Source organism: Sapajus apella, unplaced genomic scaffold (genome assembly GCF_009761245.1).
Source record: "Sapajus apella isolate SASKATOON/1434 unplaced genomic scaffold, GSC_monkey_1.0 scaffold128, whole genome shotgun sequence".
Classification (NCBI taxonomy): Eukaryota; Metazoa; Chordata; class Mammalia; order Primates; family Cebidae; genus Sapajus; species Sapajus apella.
The window spans coordinates 4,165,896-4,184,283 of NW_022437068.1; the positions used below are offsets into that span (position 1 = coordinate 4,165,896).

At 37.6% G+C, this 18,388-nt stretch overlaps 1 protein-coding gene and 1 long non-coding RNA gene across 11 annotated transcripts in view; both read left to right on the top strand.

Annotated features, from left to right (window-relative positions):
- TMCC1 (transmembrane and coiled-coil domain family 1) overlaps nucleotides 1-18,388 on the top strand; it is a 255,819-nt gene that overhangs the window by 56,314 nt on the left and 181,117 nt on the right. For 4 of the 10 annotated variants that reach the window (XM_032262373.1, XM_032262369.1, XM_032262370.1 and 1 more), the window contains 2 exons: nucleotides 10,389-10,441; nucleotides 14,711-15,416. The exons of 3 other annotated variants lie outside the window; for them this stretch is intronic. In XM_032262373.1, the coding sequence (XP_032118264.1) occupies nucleotides 14,841-15,416 (576 nt within the window). In that variant the 5' untranslated portion in view covers nucleotides 10,389-10,441; nucleotides 14,711-14,840. The remainder of the gene's footprint in view (nucleotides 1-10,388; nucleotides 10,442-14,710; nucleotides 15,417-18,388) is intronic. 3 more of the 10 variants (XM_032262374.1, XM_032262375.1, XM_032262372.1) reach the window with 2 other exon arrangements.
- Nucleotides 15,423-16,774, top strand: LOC116539432. Its single transcript, XR_004264043.1, has 2 exons — nucleotides 15,423-15,574; nucleotides 15,887-16,774. It is a non-coding gene; the product is annotated as an uncharacterized LOC116539432 (long non-coding RNA).

The window sequence follows — 18,388 nt, forward strand, 5'->3', positions numbered from 1 at the left end:
TAGCCTAGATGCATTGTCTTTTTATATAATGCTGTATTTGATTTGCTAATATTTTGTTAAAGGTTTTTGCATATATGTTCATTAGAGATACTGGTCTGCAGGGGTTTTTTTTTGTTGTTGTTGTTGTTGTTGTTGTTTTTTTTTGGTAGTGTCTGTTTTGTTTTGGTATTAGAGTAATGTTGGTCTTTAAAATGAGTTGGGAATGTTCCTTTTTCTTTTTTGCAAGATATAGAATTATTATTTCTTATTTAAATGGTTGGCAGAATTAACCACTAAAACCATGCAGGTCTGGAGTTTTCTTTTGTGGGAAGTTTCCAACTACAAATACAGTTTCTTCAATTCAGTTAATCTGTTTTTCCTTTCCTTTTATATTTTTTGTAGTTCATGTCATATATCAAGGAATTGGTTTATTTTATCTAAGCTATCAAATTTAGGGTCAAAGAAGTGTTCGTAGTATCTTTTATTATTCTTTAACATCTATTGTATCTGTCCTCTTGCCTTCATTCCCAATATTGGTAATTTGTGTCTGTGTTTATTTCTTGGTTAGCCTAGCTATAAGTTTATCAATTTTATCAATCTTTTCAAAAAACCAGCTTTTACTTTCATTGGCTTTTCTACATTGTGTTTCTCTTGTCAGTTTTGTTGATTTCTGCTCTAATTTTTATTATTTTCTTTCCTCTGTTTGATTTAGTTTTAATTTGTTCTTCTTTTTCTACTGTGCCAAGGTAGAAGCTTAGGTTATTGGTTCTAGGTCTTTTTTTTTTTTTTTTAAATAATATAAGATGTAATTAAGACTATAAATTTTCCTCTAAGTACCATTTAGCTACATTTCATAAATTGTGATAATGCTGTATTTTTATTTACTTTGCAAGTATTTCTAAGGTAGATAAACTTCCTTTCTCTTTCCTGCTAGCTATACTTGCAAATGTTTTTAAAATTTCTTTTTGACTTCCTCTTTTACTCATGGGTTATTTAGAAGTATATTGTTTAATATCCATATATTTGGAGGGACTTTCCTAATATATTTTTTTATTGATTTTAGTTTTCTATTATGGTCTGAGAATGTACTTTGTATTCTCAAATAATAAAAATAAATTTGTATTATTTTTATTTTGAAGGTTTGTTTTGTGGCTCACAGTATAGTATATCTTTGTGAATGTTCTATATGTACTTGAAAAGAATGTATATTCAGCTGTTGTTCAGTGGAGTGCCCTACAAATGTCACCCAGGTCATATTAGATGATAGTGCTCAACTGTTGAGGTCATGTGCACGCTCGTGTGTGTGTGTGTGTGTGTGTGTGTGTGTTTGAGACAGAGTCTCACTGTATCACCCAAGCTGGAATGCAGTGGCGTGATCTCAGCTCAGTGTATCCTTGACTTCCCAAGTTCCAGCGATTCTTGTGCCTCAGTCTCCTGAGTAGCTGGGACTACAAGTGCATGCCACCAAGCCTGGCTAATTTTGGTATTTTTGGTAGAAACAGGGTTTCACCATGTTGGTCAAGCCAGCCTTGATCTCCTAGCCTCAATTAATCTGCCTGCCTCAGCCTCCCAAAGTGCTGGGATTACAGTCGTGAGCCACTGTGCCTGGCCAGTCTGCTTACTTGGTTTGTCAATTACTGAGGGTTAACTGTTAAAAGTCTACTACTATAATTGTGGATTTGTCTGTATTTCCTGTCGTATCTATCAGTTTTGCCTCCTGTATTCTGAAGCTTTGATTTAAGGTACATACACATTTAAATTTATTATGTCATCTTAGAGAATTGACCCTATTATCATAATGCCCCTTGTATCAGTTCGTTTTCACACTCTTATAAAGAACTCCCTAAGACTGGGTGATTTATAAAGAAAAGAAGTTTAATTGACTTACAGTTCCACATGGCCAGGGAGGCCTCAGGAAACTTATAATCATAGCAGACGGTGAAGGGGACGACTTAGTTGCTCCACACTTTCAGGCATCTTTTTTATTTTTATTTTTTGGGACAGAGTCTTTCTCTGTTGCTAGGTGCCAGGCTGGAGTGCAGTGGCATGATCTTAGCTCACCACAACCTCTGCCTCCCAGGTTCAAGCAATTCTCCTGCCTCAGCCTCCCAAGTAGCTGGAACTACAGGTGCACCACCACCACACCCAGCTAATTTTTGTGTTTTTTAGTGGAGACGGGGTTTCACCATGTTGGCCGGGATGGTTTTGATCCCTTGACCTCATGATCTGCCCGCCTCAGCCTCCCAAAGTGCTGGGATTACAGGTGTGAGCCACCGTACCCAGCCTTCATGTATCTTTATAGTAGTACCCCATTCTATGTTAGTTAATTTTCTATGTTAATTCTCACACTGCTGTAAAGAACTACCTGAGACTAGGTAATTTATAAAGAAAAGAGGTTTAATTGACTCTCAGCTGGGAAGGCCTCCAGAAACTTACAATCATGGCAGAAGGTGAAGGGGAAGCAAGGCAAGTCTTACATGGCAGCAGGAGTAGCGTGGGGAACTGCCACATACTTTTAAACCATCAGATCTCATGAGAACTCACTATCACAAGAACAGCATGGGAGAAACCACCCCCATGATCCAGTCACCTTCCATCAGGTCCCTCCCTTGACATGCGTGGATTACAGTTTAAGAAGAGATTTGGGTGGGGACACAGAGCCAAACCATATTACTCCTCTTTATTCTTGACAGTCTTTCTTGTTCTGAAATCTACTTTGTCTGCAATTCATTTGGCTACACTAGCTTCCTTTTGATTAATTAGTGTTTGTATGGTATATTTTTCTCCATTGTCTTATTTTTTTTTCTCTTTCAATCTGCTTAGCAGGCTTCTTGTGGACCAAATATAGCTTGATCTTGCCTTTTTTTTTTTTTTTAAAGATGAAGTTTCACTCCATTGCCCAGGCTGGAGTGCAATGGCATGATCTTGGCTCACTGCAACCTCTGACTCCCAAGTTCAAGCGATTCTCCTGCCTCAGCCTCCCAAGTAGCTGGGATTACAGGTGTGTGCCACCATGCCTGGCTGATTTTTGTATTTTTGTATTTTCACGATGTTGGCCAGGATGGTCTTGATCTCTTGACCTCATGATCCACCTGCTTCAGCCTCCTAAGGTGTTGGGGATTACAGGCATGAGCCACCGTGCCTGGCCTTCTTTTTTTTTTTTTTTCTCTAGAGACAGGTTCTCATTCTGTCATTGTGGTTGGAGTGCAGTAACATGATCATGGCTCACTGCAGCCTTGATCTCCTGGATTCAATCAATCCTCCCACCCCAGTCTTCTGAGTAGCTGGAATTACAGGCACATGTCACCATGCCCAGCTAATTTTCGTGTTTTTGTAGAGACAGGGTTTTACCTTGTTGCCCAGGGTGGTCTTGGACTCCTGGGCTCAAGCGATCCTTCTGCCTCAGCTTCCCAGAAGTGCTGGGATTACAGGTGTGAGCCATTATGCCTGGCCTGGTCTTGCTTCCCCGCCCCACCCCCCTTCTCAGTAAATAGTCTGAGAAGACTATTTACTTTTAAAGTGATCATTAGTATAATTAGATGAAAACCTACCATCTTGCTAGCAGTTCTCTATTTGTCGTTTGTTGTTTTTTTAATTTTTTTTGAGACAGGGTCTCTCTCGTTGCCCAGGCTGGAGTACAGTGGCATAATTATGGCTCACTGTAGCCTGGACCTCCTGGGCTCAAGCGAGTCTCTCATCTCAGTCTCCCCAGTAGCTGGGACTACAGGTGCACACCACCATGCTTGACGAATTTTAAATTTTTTAAGATATATGTCTCATTGTGTTGTCCAGGCTGGTCTCAAACTCTTGAACTCAAGCAGTCCTCCTACCTCAGCCTCCTGAGTAGCTGGGACTATAGGTGTGTACCACCATGCCCTGCTAATTTTTCTATCTTTTGTAGAGAAGAGATTTTGCTATGTTGCGTAGTCTGGTTTCAAACTTCTGAACTCAAATTATCCTGCTGCCTCAGCCTCCTGAGGAGCTGTGACTATAGGTATGCACCTGTATGGTTTTTTCCTACTGCCTTTTTTGGCGTGATTTGTGTGTGTGTGTGTGTGTGTGTGTGTGTGTGTGTGTGTGTGTTTAAAAATTCCATTTTATCACTTACATTTGCTTAAAAGTTTTTAGTGGTTGCCTTTTGGTTTACATGATACATTTCAAAATAACCTTTCAAGTATTTGAAAAAAGCGAAGTATTTTACCACTTCACATTTAGTTTAAGTATGGTTATAGTGTGTTCCCAGTTCTTCCCTCTTTTCCCTTGTGTCATTGTTGTTAAACATTTCACTTTTACCTGTGTGGTACATATCCAATGCATTGTTACTGCTTTAAGAAGTTACATTTTAGAGCAATGAAAAATAAAAAAGTTATACTTTACCTTCATTTATTCTTCATTTTGTAGATTCAGACTTCTTACTTTTATATATTTTTCTGCCTGAAGGATTTCTGTTAATATTTCTTACAGGGTGGGTCTGCCGGCAGTGAATTCTCTATTTTTTACTTGTCTGGTGAAAGTCTTTATTTTTTACTAATGAATAATATTTTCACTGAATGTAAAATACTGGATTGACAGTTTTCAGCACTTTAAAGTTGTCACTCCACTGTCTTACAAAGTTTCTGATGGGAAGTTTATTGTAATCTTTATCCTTATTCCTCTGTATGTAACATATTTTTCCCTCTTTGACTGCCTTCAAGAGCCTTTGGCTTTCAGCAGTTTGAATATGATATGCCTAGATTTCCTTTTTTTTTGGTATTAATTTTTTTTGGCATTTTCAGCTTTTCCCCTTTTTTTTTTTTTTTTTTTTTTTTTCTTTTTTTTCTTTTGAGACAGGGTCTTACCCTGTCACCCAGGCTGGAGTGCAGTGGCACACTCCCTGTTCTCTGTAGCCTCAAACCCCTGGGCCCAAGCAGTCCTCCCACCTCAGCTTCCCAAGTAGCTGGAACCACAGGCACGTGCCACCATTCCCGGTTGATTTTTTAGTTTATATTTAGGGATGAGGTCTCCCTATGTTTCCCAGGCTGGTCTCTTGGGCTCAAGCCATCCTCACTTCTCAGCCTCCTGAAGTGCTGGGATTACAGGCATGAGGCACCATGCCCATCCTGTTTTCATAGTTTCTTATTCTTACAAGTTCTTGGCCATTCAAATGTTTCTTCTGAACTTCTCCCACAGCTGTTATATGTTCTTCAGGAAGGAAAATCTCTTTCCTCTTTATATTTCAGTTTGGGCAGTTTCTACTAGCCTGTTTTCAAGTTTACTGTTTCTTTTTTCAGCTGTTTCAAGTCTGCTGATAAGCCTCTCAAAGGCATTTGTCATTACTATGTTTTTATTTCTAATTTGGTTTCCACTTGATTCTTTATGATTTTAATTTCTCTCTCAAATTACCTGTCTGATCCCATATGTTGTCTGCCTCTTCCGTTAGAGTTTTTACTATATTAATAATGTTTTAAATTCCCTGTCTGGTAGTTCCAAAATTTATGTCGTACATGGGTCTGGCTCTGATTATTGCCTTGTCTCTTTGGGCTGTGTTTTTATTACTGTCTTTGCCATGCTTCATAATGTTTTTTTTAAAGCTGAATGTGCTGTATATAACAGGAGAGACTGAGGTATATATTTGATATGCTTATAGAAGACTGCTAGTTTCCTGTTAGTCCTTTAGGGTGGAGACTTGTGTTAATCTCTTCAAGCATTGGGCTGTGTTTGATGTTTATTATTGATATGGTTACTGGAGTTGACATTTATTGTTGCCATGGAAACCAGAGGCTTCAAATTTTCCTAGTAATACCTTGTTCTTGTCTTCCTGCTTGGCTCTGGGTTTTCCTTTTGTGCTGTTTCTCCGTGAGAGACTGAGTCTTGCAGCTCTCTGAGATGTATTCAGTTTTACTCAAAGCCTGTCAGTAAGGTAGTGGAGGCTGAGGGGAGTTCTGTGATGTTCTGGTTAAGCCTCAGATTTATGCAGATACTAAAACCTGCGTCTTTAGCGTGTGGACTTCACAAGACTCTTCCCTTCTTTTTCCCAACTGCAATGGGTATTCAATAGTATCCTCAAGCTAAGGTTTTTTTCAGCTCTTTCCCCCTGCATTAAGGCTATTGCTATTTTGGAAAAACAATGAAGATGGATATGGGTGAAAATTGAGTGTCGGCCTCCCTTGCTTCCTCCAGCTGTAGTGGGATTCCACCAGAAATTTCTCCTTGCTGATTAAGCCTTTTGTTCCACAGGGAGATAAGTGAAATAGGCTGGTTTGGCACTGTTGCTTGCTCTTTCCTCCTTAGCTCCGCAGGAGCGGAGATGGAAGAACTTTCTCTGCTTTCTCCCTGCTTCCCCCTGCATTAGAGAGCCTTTTGAGGTTCCTGGAGAAAAAGCTCACAGGAGGATGGGAACTCTCCTATGATTGCAGCCCTCGAGGACTTCACATTCCGATTCTTACCTACATTCAGTCTTCAGCAGTTTGTCAGAATTTCTGGTTAATCTTCCTATCTGCAATGGGATTCTTCCATGTTCTTGGGACTGTGTTTCCTTTCATCAGAGAGAAGGCTTTTAGGTGCCTGTCTAGCCTTAGCTGTTGCTCCATCACTGCTGTATTGCCTAGAGGCTGGGGACAGTGGTAAACAGAAAAAAGAAAAAGAGGAAAAAGTGATTTTTCCCCCAAGTCTCTCTGAACTTTTGAAATCCACATTCTGGTCAGAGAATATACTGTGTATCATTTCAGTTTTTTGTTTGTTTGTTTGTTTTTTTATTTGTAAGACTTGCCTTAGGGCTCAACATATGGTCAATTTTTGTAAATGATCTCTTTCTGCTTGAAAGAGTATTTTGCAGTTATTGGGTGCTATGTCATATTAATGTCCATTTAGGTACACTTTGTTCATGCTATTCAAATCTATATTTCTACCCTCTCCCCTCCCCCCCTTTTTTTGAGTTATTCTATCACCTACTGAAAAGAATATAAAATTCATATATTATGATTATGGATTTTTTTTCCCATTTCTTTGTAATTTTGCTAAGTTACGCTTTATATATTTGGAGGCTATGTTATTGCATGCATACAAATTTAAAACTGTTGTATCTTCCTGATAAATGATACCTTTATAGGTATTAATGCTTTTGTGCATTGAAGTCTACTTTGAATACAATTATTATAGCTAGAGAAACTGTCCTTTAGTTTGTTAGTGTGACTTTTTCCCATACTTTTTTTTCTGAAAATCTTAAGTGTGATTCTTGTAAACACAATTATTAATTTTTAAAAAATAATTTTTGTCTTCTGGTCCAGTTACATTTAACGTAATTACCGAGTTATTTGAATTTACATTTAAAATCTTACATTTTGCTTTTTATATATTTTATTCTGTAATCTTGTTTTGTTTTTTGGATTTGAGTATTTTTTAATTCTTTCTCCTTTCTATTTAGTGTGTTTGTTCTCCCTCCGGAGTAACATTAGTTATCAGTTACCTGTCCACCATTCCAGAATGAAACAGTCTATGCATAAACAGTATATACTCCCTCCTTCAGAAATAGTAGTATAATATATACATGGTACTGCACTTTGCATTTTTAAAATAAATATGTTTTTTAAAAACATATTGCAGATTGCTTCCTGCTTTTATTCTTGTTTGTACAAGAACCTTGGAGCCCTGTGACTCCAAGTATATGCTCTGATTGTATATTTTTATTCTTTATACATTTGAAACCTCACCACACATTATTATTGCTTTAATAATTCAGTGTTGTTTGATATATCTCTCTTTTTGGATTCTAAAACAGATTATCTGTCTCCTTGGTGATGGGTTGCTCAGTGGGGCTGGTTTGGCTAGATAATTATTTAGGAAAAACTAAGCATTCGCTAACAGATGAAAAGAGCCTCTGTCATTTAAGAAAAAAAAAAAAGAACTACAAGAAAGAATGAGAGAAACCATAACTGATTTTTTTTAATTGTGTTTGAAAAGGAAGAACTTATTGACAGCATGAAAACACAGCTGTGAATAGGAAACAGTGGTCATAATAAGACCTTTGCTAAGGACCTTAGAAAAAAGGATTTCAAGAGGATCGAAAGAAAGAGAAGCTTGCTTGATTAGTTAAAATGTTTCTATTTTATTGGGGCATAAATGAGGTGCTAGAGAAACGAAAACTGAAATTTCATAGTTTTAACATCTTGGGCCAGAGTAGTGAGGGAGTAGAGAAATATTTAATAAAACAAACGAAAACAGCCATATGATCAACTGAGCTCTTAGGCCAGGGTGGTGAGAGAGTAGAGAAATATTTAAGAAGGTCTAAAGGAATAAGGGACATCTTACCAAGGCTGGATGCAAGGAAGTAGCTATCATACAGTCTAGAGGGAGCCCATAGGATTTGCTAAAAGGCAACAAATTTCTTTGGGGCCAATTGGAGTATGGTTGACATTTTATTATTGTTGAAATAAGATGCAGGAGGATGAATTGGATGATTGTACTCTTTAAGTAATACATTTCCAGCTGAGAGATATAAATACTGGTTTTATCAGATGCTTTTTTAGCATCTATCACAATGGTATGAGGAATTTCTTTTGACCCTTCAGTACTTTGTGGCTCATTTCTTTCCATTTACTTTAAGACCCATTCCCAGCCATACCTATGGGCTCAGCTCTTCCTAGTCATCTTTTTCTAAATTATTACAAGTTCCTTACTTTACTTCTCTGATTATCATTTTTCCCTCTTCTCATGCATCAATCTTATGGTGGCTCTTTATATAGTCTGTTATATCAAGTCAAAATTTTAGTCACTATACCTGTTTTGGCCTTAGGTTTTTCAGTTGTAAATTAATTGGTTTCAGCAACCCCCTTATCTTGTGGGTTGTTGTGAAGATTAGAGATACTATTCACCTCAGTGCAGTTTAATGCAATCTAATATAATTATCCTACATTTGAAGCCCTCTTTAACTTCCCAGCATTACCCATTGAATCTCATTTCCCTTATTCAGAAATGTGTATCCACCAGTATGGACCATCTGACCTCTTTACTGGCCCCCAAATATACTTGTGTTTACTGCCTACTGGCTGAAGGTATAGGCCCACATCTTTCCGCTTATTCATCCATCTTCTCATCCTTCAGAGCTCAGTAAAAGCCTCTTATTTTTTCATTAAGCTTTCCTAAACAAATCCAATTCTAACTGATCTTCCTGACTTCTAATGGTAATTACAGTCTTTCTTACATACTTCAGCACTTGTGTAGTTTTGTGCTGTTTTGTCTGTGTTTCATGTATGGACATCTTCTTTTCTGTCCTAGATTGTGAATTCCTTGAGGACAGGATCATATGCTTTATTTGGTCTGTATAATGCTAGGTACCTAACAGATGTCTCAAAAGTACTTGTCTAATTAAATTGCTTCTCTGGTAATACCTGTCAGAAGCAAGTTTTCCAGAAAAAAATAATTTTGGTTCATCCCAATTCTCAGTTGTACATTGTAGCTCTGGTTTGTAATTAAAAAAAAATAATAATAATGAATACTGAAGGTTAGCTAAAAAATAAAAAATACTAAAAACATTTTTTTGGTAGCAACATGGGGTCTTGCTATGTTGCCAAAGCTGGGCTTTGAACTCTTGGCCTCAAATGACTCTTCTTGCCTTCGCCTCCCAGAGTGCTGAGATTACAGATGTGAGTCACTCTGCTTTGCCAAGATATGTTTGTTGTTGTTGTTGTTTTAAAATTGAGATAGGTTCTAGCTTTGCTCCCAGGCCAGAGGGCAGTGGTGCAACTATAGCTTACTGTAACCTCCAGCTCCTGGGTTCAAGACATCCTCTTGCCTCAACCTCTGAAGTAGCTGGAACTACAGGTGTGCACCACCATGCCTGGCTAATCTTTAAAAATTGTTTTAGAGATAGGGTGTCACTGTTGCCCAGGCTGATCTCAAATTCGTGGGCTCAGATGATCTTCCTGCCTTGGAGTGCTGGGAATACAGGCATGAGCCATCATTCCTGGCCTAAGATAGGATTTTTAGAATTGCCTTTGAATAGAGAATGGCAGATACAGAATAGGAAACTACTTGAAAAAAAATCTACTTATAAAATTGTGGTGTTTTGATGTACCTGTTTTATATTTCATGTTACTTTAAGATTAGAATTAATGCAATGTCCATTCCTTATTCAGTATGATGGTGTTAAAATATTTATTGCTTCTTAAGATATTTGCCACTTTATCTTTTTTAAGTGCTGAGTTAATATTTTTTCCAGTATACCCTCTTTTTTGATTATAATTATTCTTGATTATACTTTCAAAAAATTAGAAAATACTAAAAAGTACTAGAAAAAACATCTGCCAGTGAAAGAGGAGACTATTAACATTTTGTTGGATATACTTATAGTTGTTTTCTGCGTATCTGTAAAAGATAAGTTTCCCCATCTAAGTTTCTCATTTTGTAATTAATTACTAATGTTTGCTTTTCAGCTTTTTCTAAAAGGATTGTACACCTTAGAAGTGCTTAAGGAAGAGTGATGAAGGCAAGTATCCAACTCTTTGTAGTCAATGAAATTTAACTTGGTTTATGTGCTTTGGTCACCATATTTATCAAAAAACTTAAAAATTGGAAAGAAAAACTTAAGGGAAAAAAAGACAATGACAATTTGTATATAGTTTGCTATGACTTTTAGGTGGAGTACTCTGCTAAATGGTTGATGGATTTTAGAAACATAATTTTTCTTACTTATCTCTGATACTAATTCAAAACAACTTGTTTTCTGGGTGTGAAGTATATTAAGTCTTCAGCAAAGCTGTGCTAGAAAAAATAATTGTTGAAAATTCTAAGAACTTAACAAAATTATTTGAAATGCCTGCCCAGTAGGTGGCTGCCTTCTTCGTCCCCTTTTCTTACCATTCGCTCCTTCTGCCTCTCACATTTCTCTCCTTTGACCGCCCCCCCTTTTGTCCCCTTTTCTTACCATTTGCTCCTTCTGCCTCTCACATTTCTCTCCTTTGACCCCCCCCCCCCTTTTTTTCCTGTGTCCTTTTGCTCCTTTTTATCTTCCTCTCTCTGGTTTACTTATATAATTACTTTTCAGAGAAGCTGAGTGAATAAAAGAGAGGCCAACATTTCCTTCTTAACAAAAAAGCATTTGATAGGCTTTGCAGTCAAACTTGTTTATGTTAAACCAGGGACCTAAAATTAGTTAATTGGGCTGGGTATGGTGTCTCATGCCTGTAATCCTAGCACTTCGGGAGGCTGAGGAGGGAGTTCAAGACCAGACTAGCCAACATGGTGAAACCCCATTTCTACGAAAAATACAAAAATTAGCCGGGCATGGTGATGGGTGCCTGTAATCCCAGCTACTTGAGAGGCAGAGGCAGGAGAATTGCTTGAACCCAGGAGGCAGAGGTTGCAGTGAGCTGCGCTCCAGCCTGGGTGGCAGAGTGAGAACCTGTTTCTAAATAAATAAATAAATAAAAATTAGTTATTTGGAGAATTTTATAAACTGACCAACAGTTATTCATTTGAGCTTCTGTAAGACATACAGAAGAAAAGAAGGGTGTTCCTATACAACTTTGAGATTATTGAATTCCTTTTGTGTTTGCATTCTTACTGTCAGCAACTGTATAGAGTTAGTTATTGCAATATCACTACTGTTGGCATTTTTGCCACAGCATTTGACCTTAGTGGCTTTAAAGATTTTCTATTGGCCTACAGAAAATTTTAGCAGCCTTCAAAACCTTGACCAGTTTCTTAGTGCTGCTATTATGCAGATGATAGCTACAAGAGTAAGTACCACATTACATTTTATCAGTTCAGTAGATTGTTTTTCAGAATTCTTATCTTAAAACTTGATGGTTAAAGCTCAATTTAGGTTTCTTTAGGGCTGCATGCCAGGTGAGGCTATGTGCTGGTATGATTAAGGTAAGTTTTGCCTTTGAAAATCCCAGAATTTATTAACTATTTTCTTGCTTATAGCTGTGAAGACAGTCTTGGCATGAAAATTAACACCTTAGTTCCAGTTTTTTTCCTGGAAATGCTAACATTTCCTTATAATCATCATTTAAAATTATTTGAAAATAAATGATTTGGCCTGGTGTGGTGGCTCACGATTGTAATCCCAGTGCTTTGGGAGGCTGAGGCAGGTATCACTCGAGGTCAGGAGTTCGAGATCAGCCTGGCCAACATGGTGAAACCCCATCTCTACTAAAATTACAAAAATTAGCCGTGCATGATAGCACGTGCCTGTAATCCCAGCTACTCAGAAGGCTGAGGCAGGAGAATCACTTGAACCCAGGAGGCGAAAGCTATGGTGAGCCAAGATTGTGCCACTGCATTCCACCCTGGTGACAGAGCGAGACTCCCATCTCAAACAAAAACAAAACAAAAAGTGAATGATACACAAATACTTGTGAAATCTGAAATGAATTTACTGACATTTAAAATGTACCACATTCTCCATTTTTTAAATAGGCAGCAACCAGATGGCCAGCTGATTAGTTTATAATAGTGCCCAAATAAGTAGATTTGCTGAGTAATAAATTCCTAGTACTTTTGCATATGAAACAAGTAGATCATTTGGTTTCTCAACTAACCTTGACATCATTCCTTTATTCATGCTATCGTTTAATCTCATGGGATAAACTTATTTTATACATTTTACTTCCAACAACAACAAAAATCAGTTGTATTAGCTAATATAGTGCAAATAAAGGAAATAGTAAACTACTTTTTCACTTCTATTCTGCTGCTTTCACACCCTCCCATCTTCTCAGGATCTAAATAGCCCAGTGCAAGAAGAGATGAGTTGATATATGCTGATAGGGACTTATTTTGGTTACATTAGCCCTTTTCCTCTGAGGAGCTCAATTCTTTACAGATTAGAAATAAAATTCAGTAACTGTTAGCCAGACAAACTCATGAGGAATGATGAGATTATTATTTTAAAAAATCAGAGTAACATTGTATTATATGTTTATTTCATATTTGTTTAGAAGGGAATAATTATACACTATTGGCAAAATTTTTGCCCACAAGGAGCCCCAGAAAACTGCACTAGAGGCTAAGACAGTCATTGATCTAATAAGGGCAAGGGTTTCTTTCTTGGCTCTCCCAAAGGGAAAGAAATGAACAAAAGCAATGCACAATCAGAAAAGGGGTAACAGGCCACAGTGGGATGGCTAGATTTCAGTGGAGCCACAAAGAATTTGGGTGAAAGGCAATGAAACTTCCATTCTCATGGTTTTTATTCATTTGCCTAATTTAGGAACAAACAATTTTGTGGCATTTAGAAGGAAGGTACTAGAAAGAGACAAATAAATGTCACCCTGTTTATACTCGTCAATCATGAAGAGGTTAGGCAATGGAATCACCGGCATGAAATAATATGGACAGTGGAGCCACAGTGACAGTGCCCATATAATATTTGAAGAAGGTCTTCTGAGAGTAGTTATCAGGAAGAAAACTTTAGTGAGTTTGCATTCCTGTTCCACTAAACTCTAGTAGCCTTGAGTTCACGGGAAACTCTTTTATCCAGCTAATTTATGGCTTTCTAGATTGCCACTTGGTGGCAGCAAGTTCAAATATTCCTAGAACAGGAGCACCATGGTGCTTCATTGGTAATGGGCTAGATTGTTGAAAGTACTCGGTAGTATAGGGAGTTTTAAAGTCCTTTAAACCAAAAGTTGAAGAAAAATATGAAAATAAAGAACCTCCTACATCGTATTTTGCCTTCTCTAGAAGCTTCTGTGCATGTATATAATTTTGTTTTATATATTTGCACAAATGCAGTATAAAAATAAACACTTTCTATTAGGAAAAAATCTTATCATCTCCCATCCCCCCTCCTTTTTTTTTTTGCATGTGATTTTAGTAACCATGGCAGTTGTGCTGATTTTGTATCTTTTAGTTTCAGCTTCCTTTTAATTTCCTGCATTTAATACTGATACACGGTTGCTATTTGACCTTTCTTTTTCTTTACTCTTCTATCATACTCAGTTACTTTGCCTTTGAGTTTGTGTGGATATATAGGAAGCTTCTGTCAGGGATGACACTATAGAGAAAGGGATTTCTTTGAATCTCCTTTCTTGATAGCTGGTACTGAGCAAAGCTCTAGTCTCTGAAGACTGATTCTGTCTGAACCATTCACTCATATGGTGCCAGAAAGGTCATTTGTGCTTCAGCAGATAATTCAACTTACAGGAATTTTATTTCTTTTCTCTCCTCAAAAGAGCAAATCTGTCATCTCTAGTTACCAGTGAGCTTGATGAATATGAATGGTAACAGAAATTCCTGTTTTCCATTAAAATCGTCATATACTTAGATCAGGATATCCACTTCTCACTGTTATTCTCCGACTATACTGAGTTTCAGCCTGTGGATAATTAACTGTGGTTATGAATGAGAGGGATTAAATTGCCTCAGCTAAACGTATTTGGATGGTCTGTTCTCTTGATTTCCCAAACAATAGTTGTTCTGTCAACTACCATTATAGTGTCCATTCCAAGATGGCTCCTCTAATATCTAATTCTGTATATGTTGAATCTTATAGGGATTTTTGTTTTTGAACATTGCTGTTTTCATTTCCTATGTTCTGGGCTTTTTCTCCTATTCTAAAAAATAATCATTACCCACTATCTAGAAAACTGTCTTTTAATCTTCTGATTAAAGATTGCTTAATGATAGTGCCTATTTGTTTGGCCAATAGCATGTTTTTCTTTGTTTTAACACTGGAGTTTCTGCATGGATTTATAATATAAGGTTTTTTTTTTTTTTTTTTTTTTTTTTTTTTTTTTTTTAACATTAGATAGGCATGAAGCCTTCGTCTCACAGCTGCATGCGTAGTCACTGTTGAAGCAAATGCCTACCTAATTTGACACTCTTGGTGTGTTAAAAAATTTTTTTTGAGTTTGCAAATAAGCATATTAAGTCTACTTATGGAGCCTTCGGGCAGTGAACAGTTATTTGAGGACCCTGATCCTGGAGGCAAATCCCAAGATGCAGAGGCCAGAAAGCAGACAGAATCAGAACAAAAATTGTCTAAAATGACCCACAATGCTTTGGAGAACATTAACGTGATTGGCCAAGGCTTGAAGCATCTCTTCCAGCACCAGCGCAGGAGGTCATCAGTGTCTCCACATGATGTGCAGCAAATTCAGGCAGATCCAGAACCTGAAATGGATCTGGAAAGCCAGAACGCATGTGCTGAGATTGATGGTGTCCCCACCCACCCCACAGCTCTGAATCGTGTCCTACAGCAGATTCGAGTGCCACCCAAGATGAAGAGAGGGACAAGCTTGCATAGTAGGCGGGGCAAGCCAGAGGCCCCAAAGGGAAGTCCCCAAATCAACAGGAAATCTGGTCAGGAGATGACAGCTGTTATGCAGTCAGGCCGACCCAGGTCTTCATCCACAACTGATGCCCCTACCAGCTCTGCTATGATGGAAATAGCTTGTGCTGCTGCTGCTGCCGCTGCTGCGTGTCTACCAGGAGAAGAGGGAACTGCGGAGCGGGTAAGTTTTTCCCCTTTTCAAATGGGTAAATAATAATTATAGCTAATAAATGAATGTTTAGAATTATATTCCTGTTTCCTTCCTAACATATTGCTATATTTGTCCTTTTATTAAAATCTTAAGTACATTTCATATATTCTTTCTGTATATTTAAGAAGGTCAGTTTTCGGTGGCTCACACCTGTAATCCCAGCACTTTGGGAGGCCGAGGAGGGTGGATCACGAGGTCAAGAGATCAAGACCATCCTGGTCAACAAGGTGAAACCCTGTCTCTACTAAAACTACAAAAAATTAGCTGGGCATGGTGGCGCGTGCCTGTAATCCCAGCTACTCAGGAGGCTGGGGCAGGAGAATTGCCTGAACCCAGGAGGCGGAGGTTGTGGTGAGCCGAGATCGCGCCATTGCACTCCAGCCTGGGTAACAAGAGCGAAACTCTGTCTTTTCAAAAAAAAAAAAAAAAAAAAAAAAAAGGTCAGTTTTATGGTAGAGGAATAAAGATGCTTTGTTATTGTTTTGATTTTGCACATGGAAATGGCTTTCTTACGTTAATGAATGTAGTGAATAAAGTTTAGAATCTGAGTTTGCCTATACTTACCATGCAAGTACACTAAGATGGTTATAATTTTTACATACTTTGTAGTACATCATCAGCATTTGTTATACATTTTGCATGCCACAATAGAGTATATACATTATTATAGTTTGCTATTAATAAACAGATTGTTTTGGGTTTACCCAACTAGGTATATTAAATTTAGGAGAAACTTTTTCATATAATTCTAAGTTATAGTTAGTTGAGGCACATAGTAGAAATAGTCCTGCTAGCATTTGAAAACTCAGGTACATACATGTAGCTATGTATGTAGTGACAGCAAGTGACTTAAGTGTTATGGACACTGGAGAAATTAAGGAGTTCCTGCTTTGTTTAACAGGGACAATGTCTTAGCTTTAGCTGATGGTTAAAATTTAGTAGTGTGGGCACCATCTTACCAGAGCTTCTGATTTTTTTCAAGAGAAACTGGAAATCTAGATGAGAAATTTCTTGATTTTTAACAGATATGCGAGCCATACTGAACACATTTGTGGGCTAAGTCAGCCTTGTAAATTACCATTTAACTGTCTTTTCATATTACTTTTGTGTATTCCTTAAGGCTTTTATTTGATCATTTTCATTCTGTGTCTGCTTGTGGCACAGTGAAGTTTTTATTTTTTTTCAATTGTATATTAAGTTACCTGGAAATGTAAATATTGAGTCTAGAACCTTAAATCTTTCCTAACTAAATGTGATATTTAAAACATATAGGTAATGGACAGTAAGTCACTTTAAATCTGTCAAAATAATGATTTGAATTAAAATTTTAAAAATGTAAATGAGGAAAAGTAGCATATATTTGTGTGTGTAATCATATTATTTATTTGTTTTTTTTAGGTGGCAGAGTTTAGCCTGTCACCTAGGCTGGAGCGCAGTGGTGCAATCACGGCTCACTGCAGCCTTCACCTTCCAAGGCTTAGGTGATCTTCCCACCTCAGCCTCCCGAGTAGCTGGGACCACAGGCACCTGTCAACATGCCTGGCCAATTATTTATTTGTTTGTTTATTTGTTTGTTTATAGAGAGGATATTTTGCCATGTTGCTCAGGCTGGTCTCAAACTCCTGAGCTCAAGTGATCCTTCCACCTCAAACTCCCAAAGTGTTGGGATTACAGGCATGAGGCACTGTGTCTAGCCTATAGTAGTTACCTTTGAAATAAAAAGAATATTTGGTCACTGATTACTCAAGCTAGTTGGCAATAAAGATTGACATTGCAACTATGTAACGTGTCTTAATCTTCAGCCTTTACCAGAGAATACTAGTAATCACTGCTAGTGATTCTGGGATTATAGACTTCTTTGTTAAAAGGAAAAAGTGTAAGTAAAGCAGATTTTATTGGAAATTTCCAGAGAAAGAGGGTAAAGTAAGAACTTTTTTTTCATAACATTGTTTCTTTAATGCTCTTTGTCAGCTTTACTAACATATACGTACAATAAAATCCACCAGTTTTAAGTGTGTATCTTGACTAGTTTTGAAAAATGTGTAGTTTTATATGAACACAGTCATTATATAGAACATTCCTGTTACCCCAAAATAATGATTTATCATGCCTCTTTGCTGTAGTCAATCCCCTCTTACCTAACCTGTGTGGCCTCTGATAGCCACTGATCTGCTTTCTATTGCTATAGTTTTGCCTTTTCTAGAATTTCCTAAAAAATGGTATCATACAGTCCTTTGTGTTTGACTTCTTTCATGTAGTGTAATGCTTTGCAATTGTTGATTCAACTGTTGTTGTATGTGTCGATAGTTTGTTCCTTTTTATTGCTGCACTCCAGTCTAGGCAACAAAAAAAGACCATCTCAACCCACCCCCTACCCCCACCGAAAAGATAGGTGTAAACTTTGGCGCTTCTAAAGGGAAAGTTTGAAGTTACGGATTCAGGTTCTCTATTAAGGCTAACATCACTTCAAAGGTCACTGTATTAATTTCTTATTTATAGCCAAACTTTGGAAAAGCAGTGTACATTAGGCTGCAGTAAGGGAAGTTTTTTGTATCACTTATAATATGGGCTGAAAGAAAGGGAAATTTTTGTAATGCCTGGCTGTACATGGAAGATAGAGAAAAGAGGAAGAAGTCTGGGGGAGATGTATGTGTTCAAATAAAAAGATTTCTAAGTTTGAATTAATTGAACTATAAGCAAAACTAATAAGGCAGGTGTATTCTCCCAGCGAAGAAATGAAGCGGGGAAAAGGATAATTCCTGTTATTGACCACCAGGTGGTGCCCTAGGCCAGGATTGGTAGGTGGAAGTGCTAATATGGATTACTGACAGGACATTGATTAATTCGGGGTGATAATTTTTAAAGTGACTGTACAGGAAGTCATTAGGATATGGGCTAGCCTGAGCACAGTGACTATCATATAGTGATAGAGCTCTTAAAAA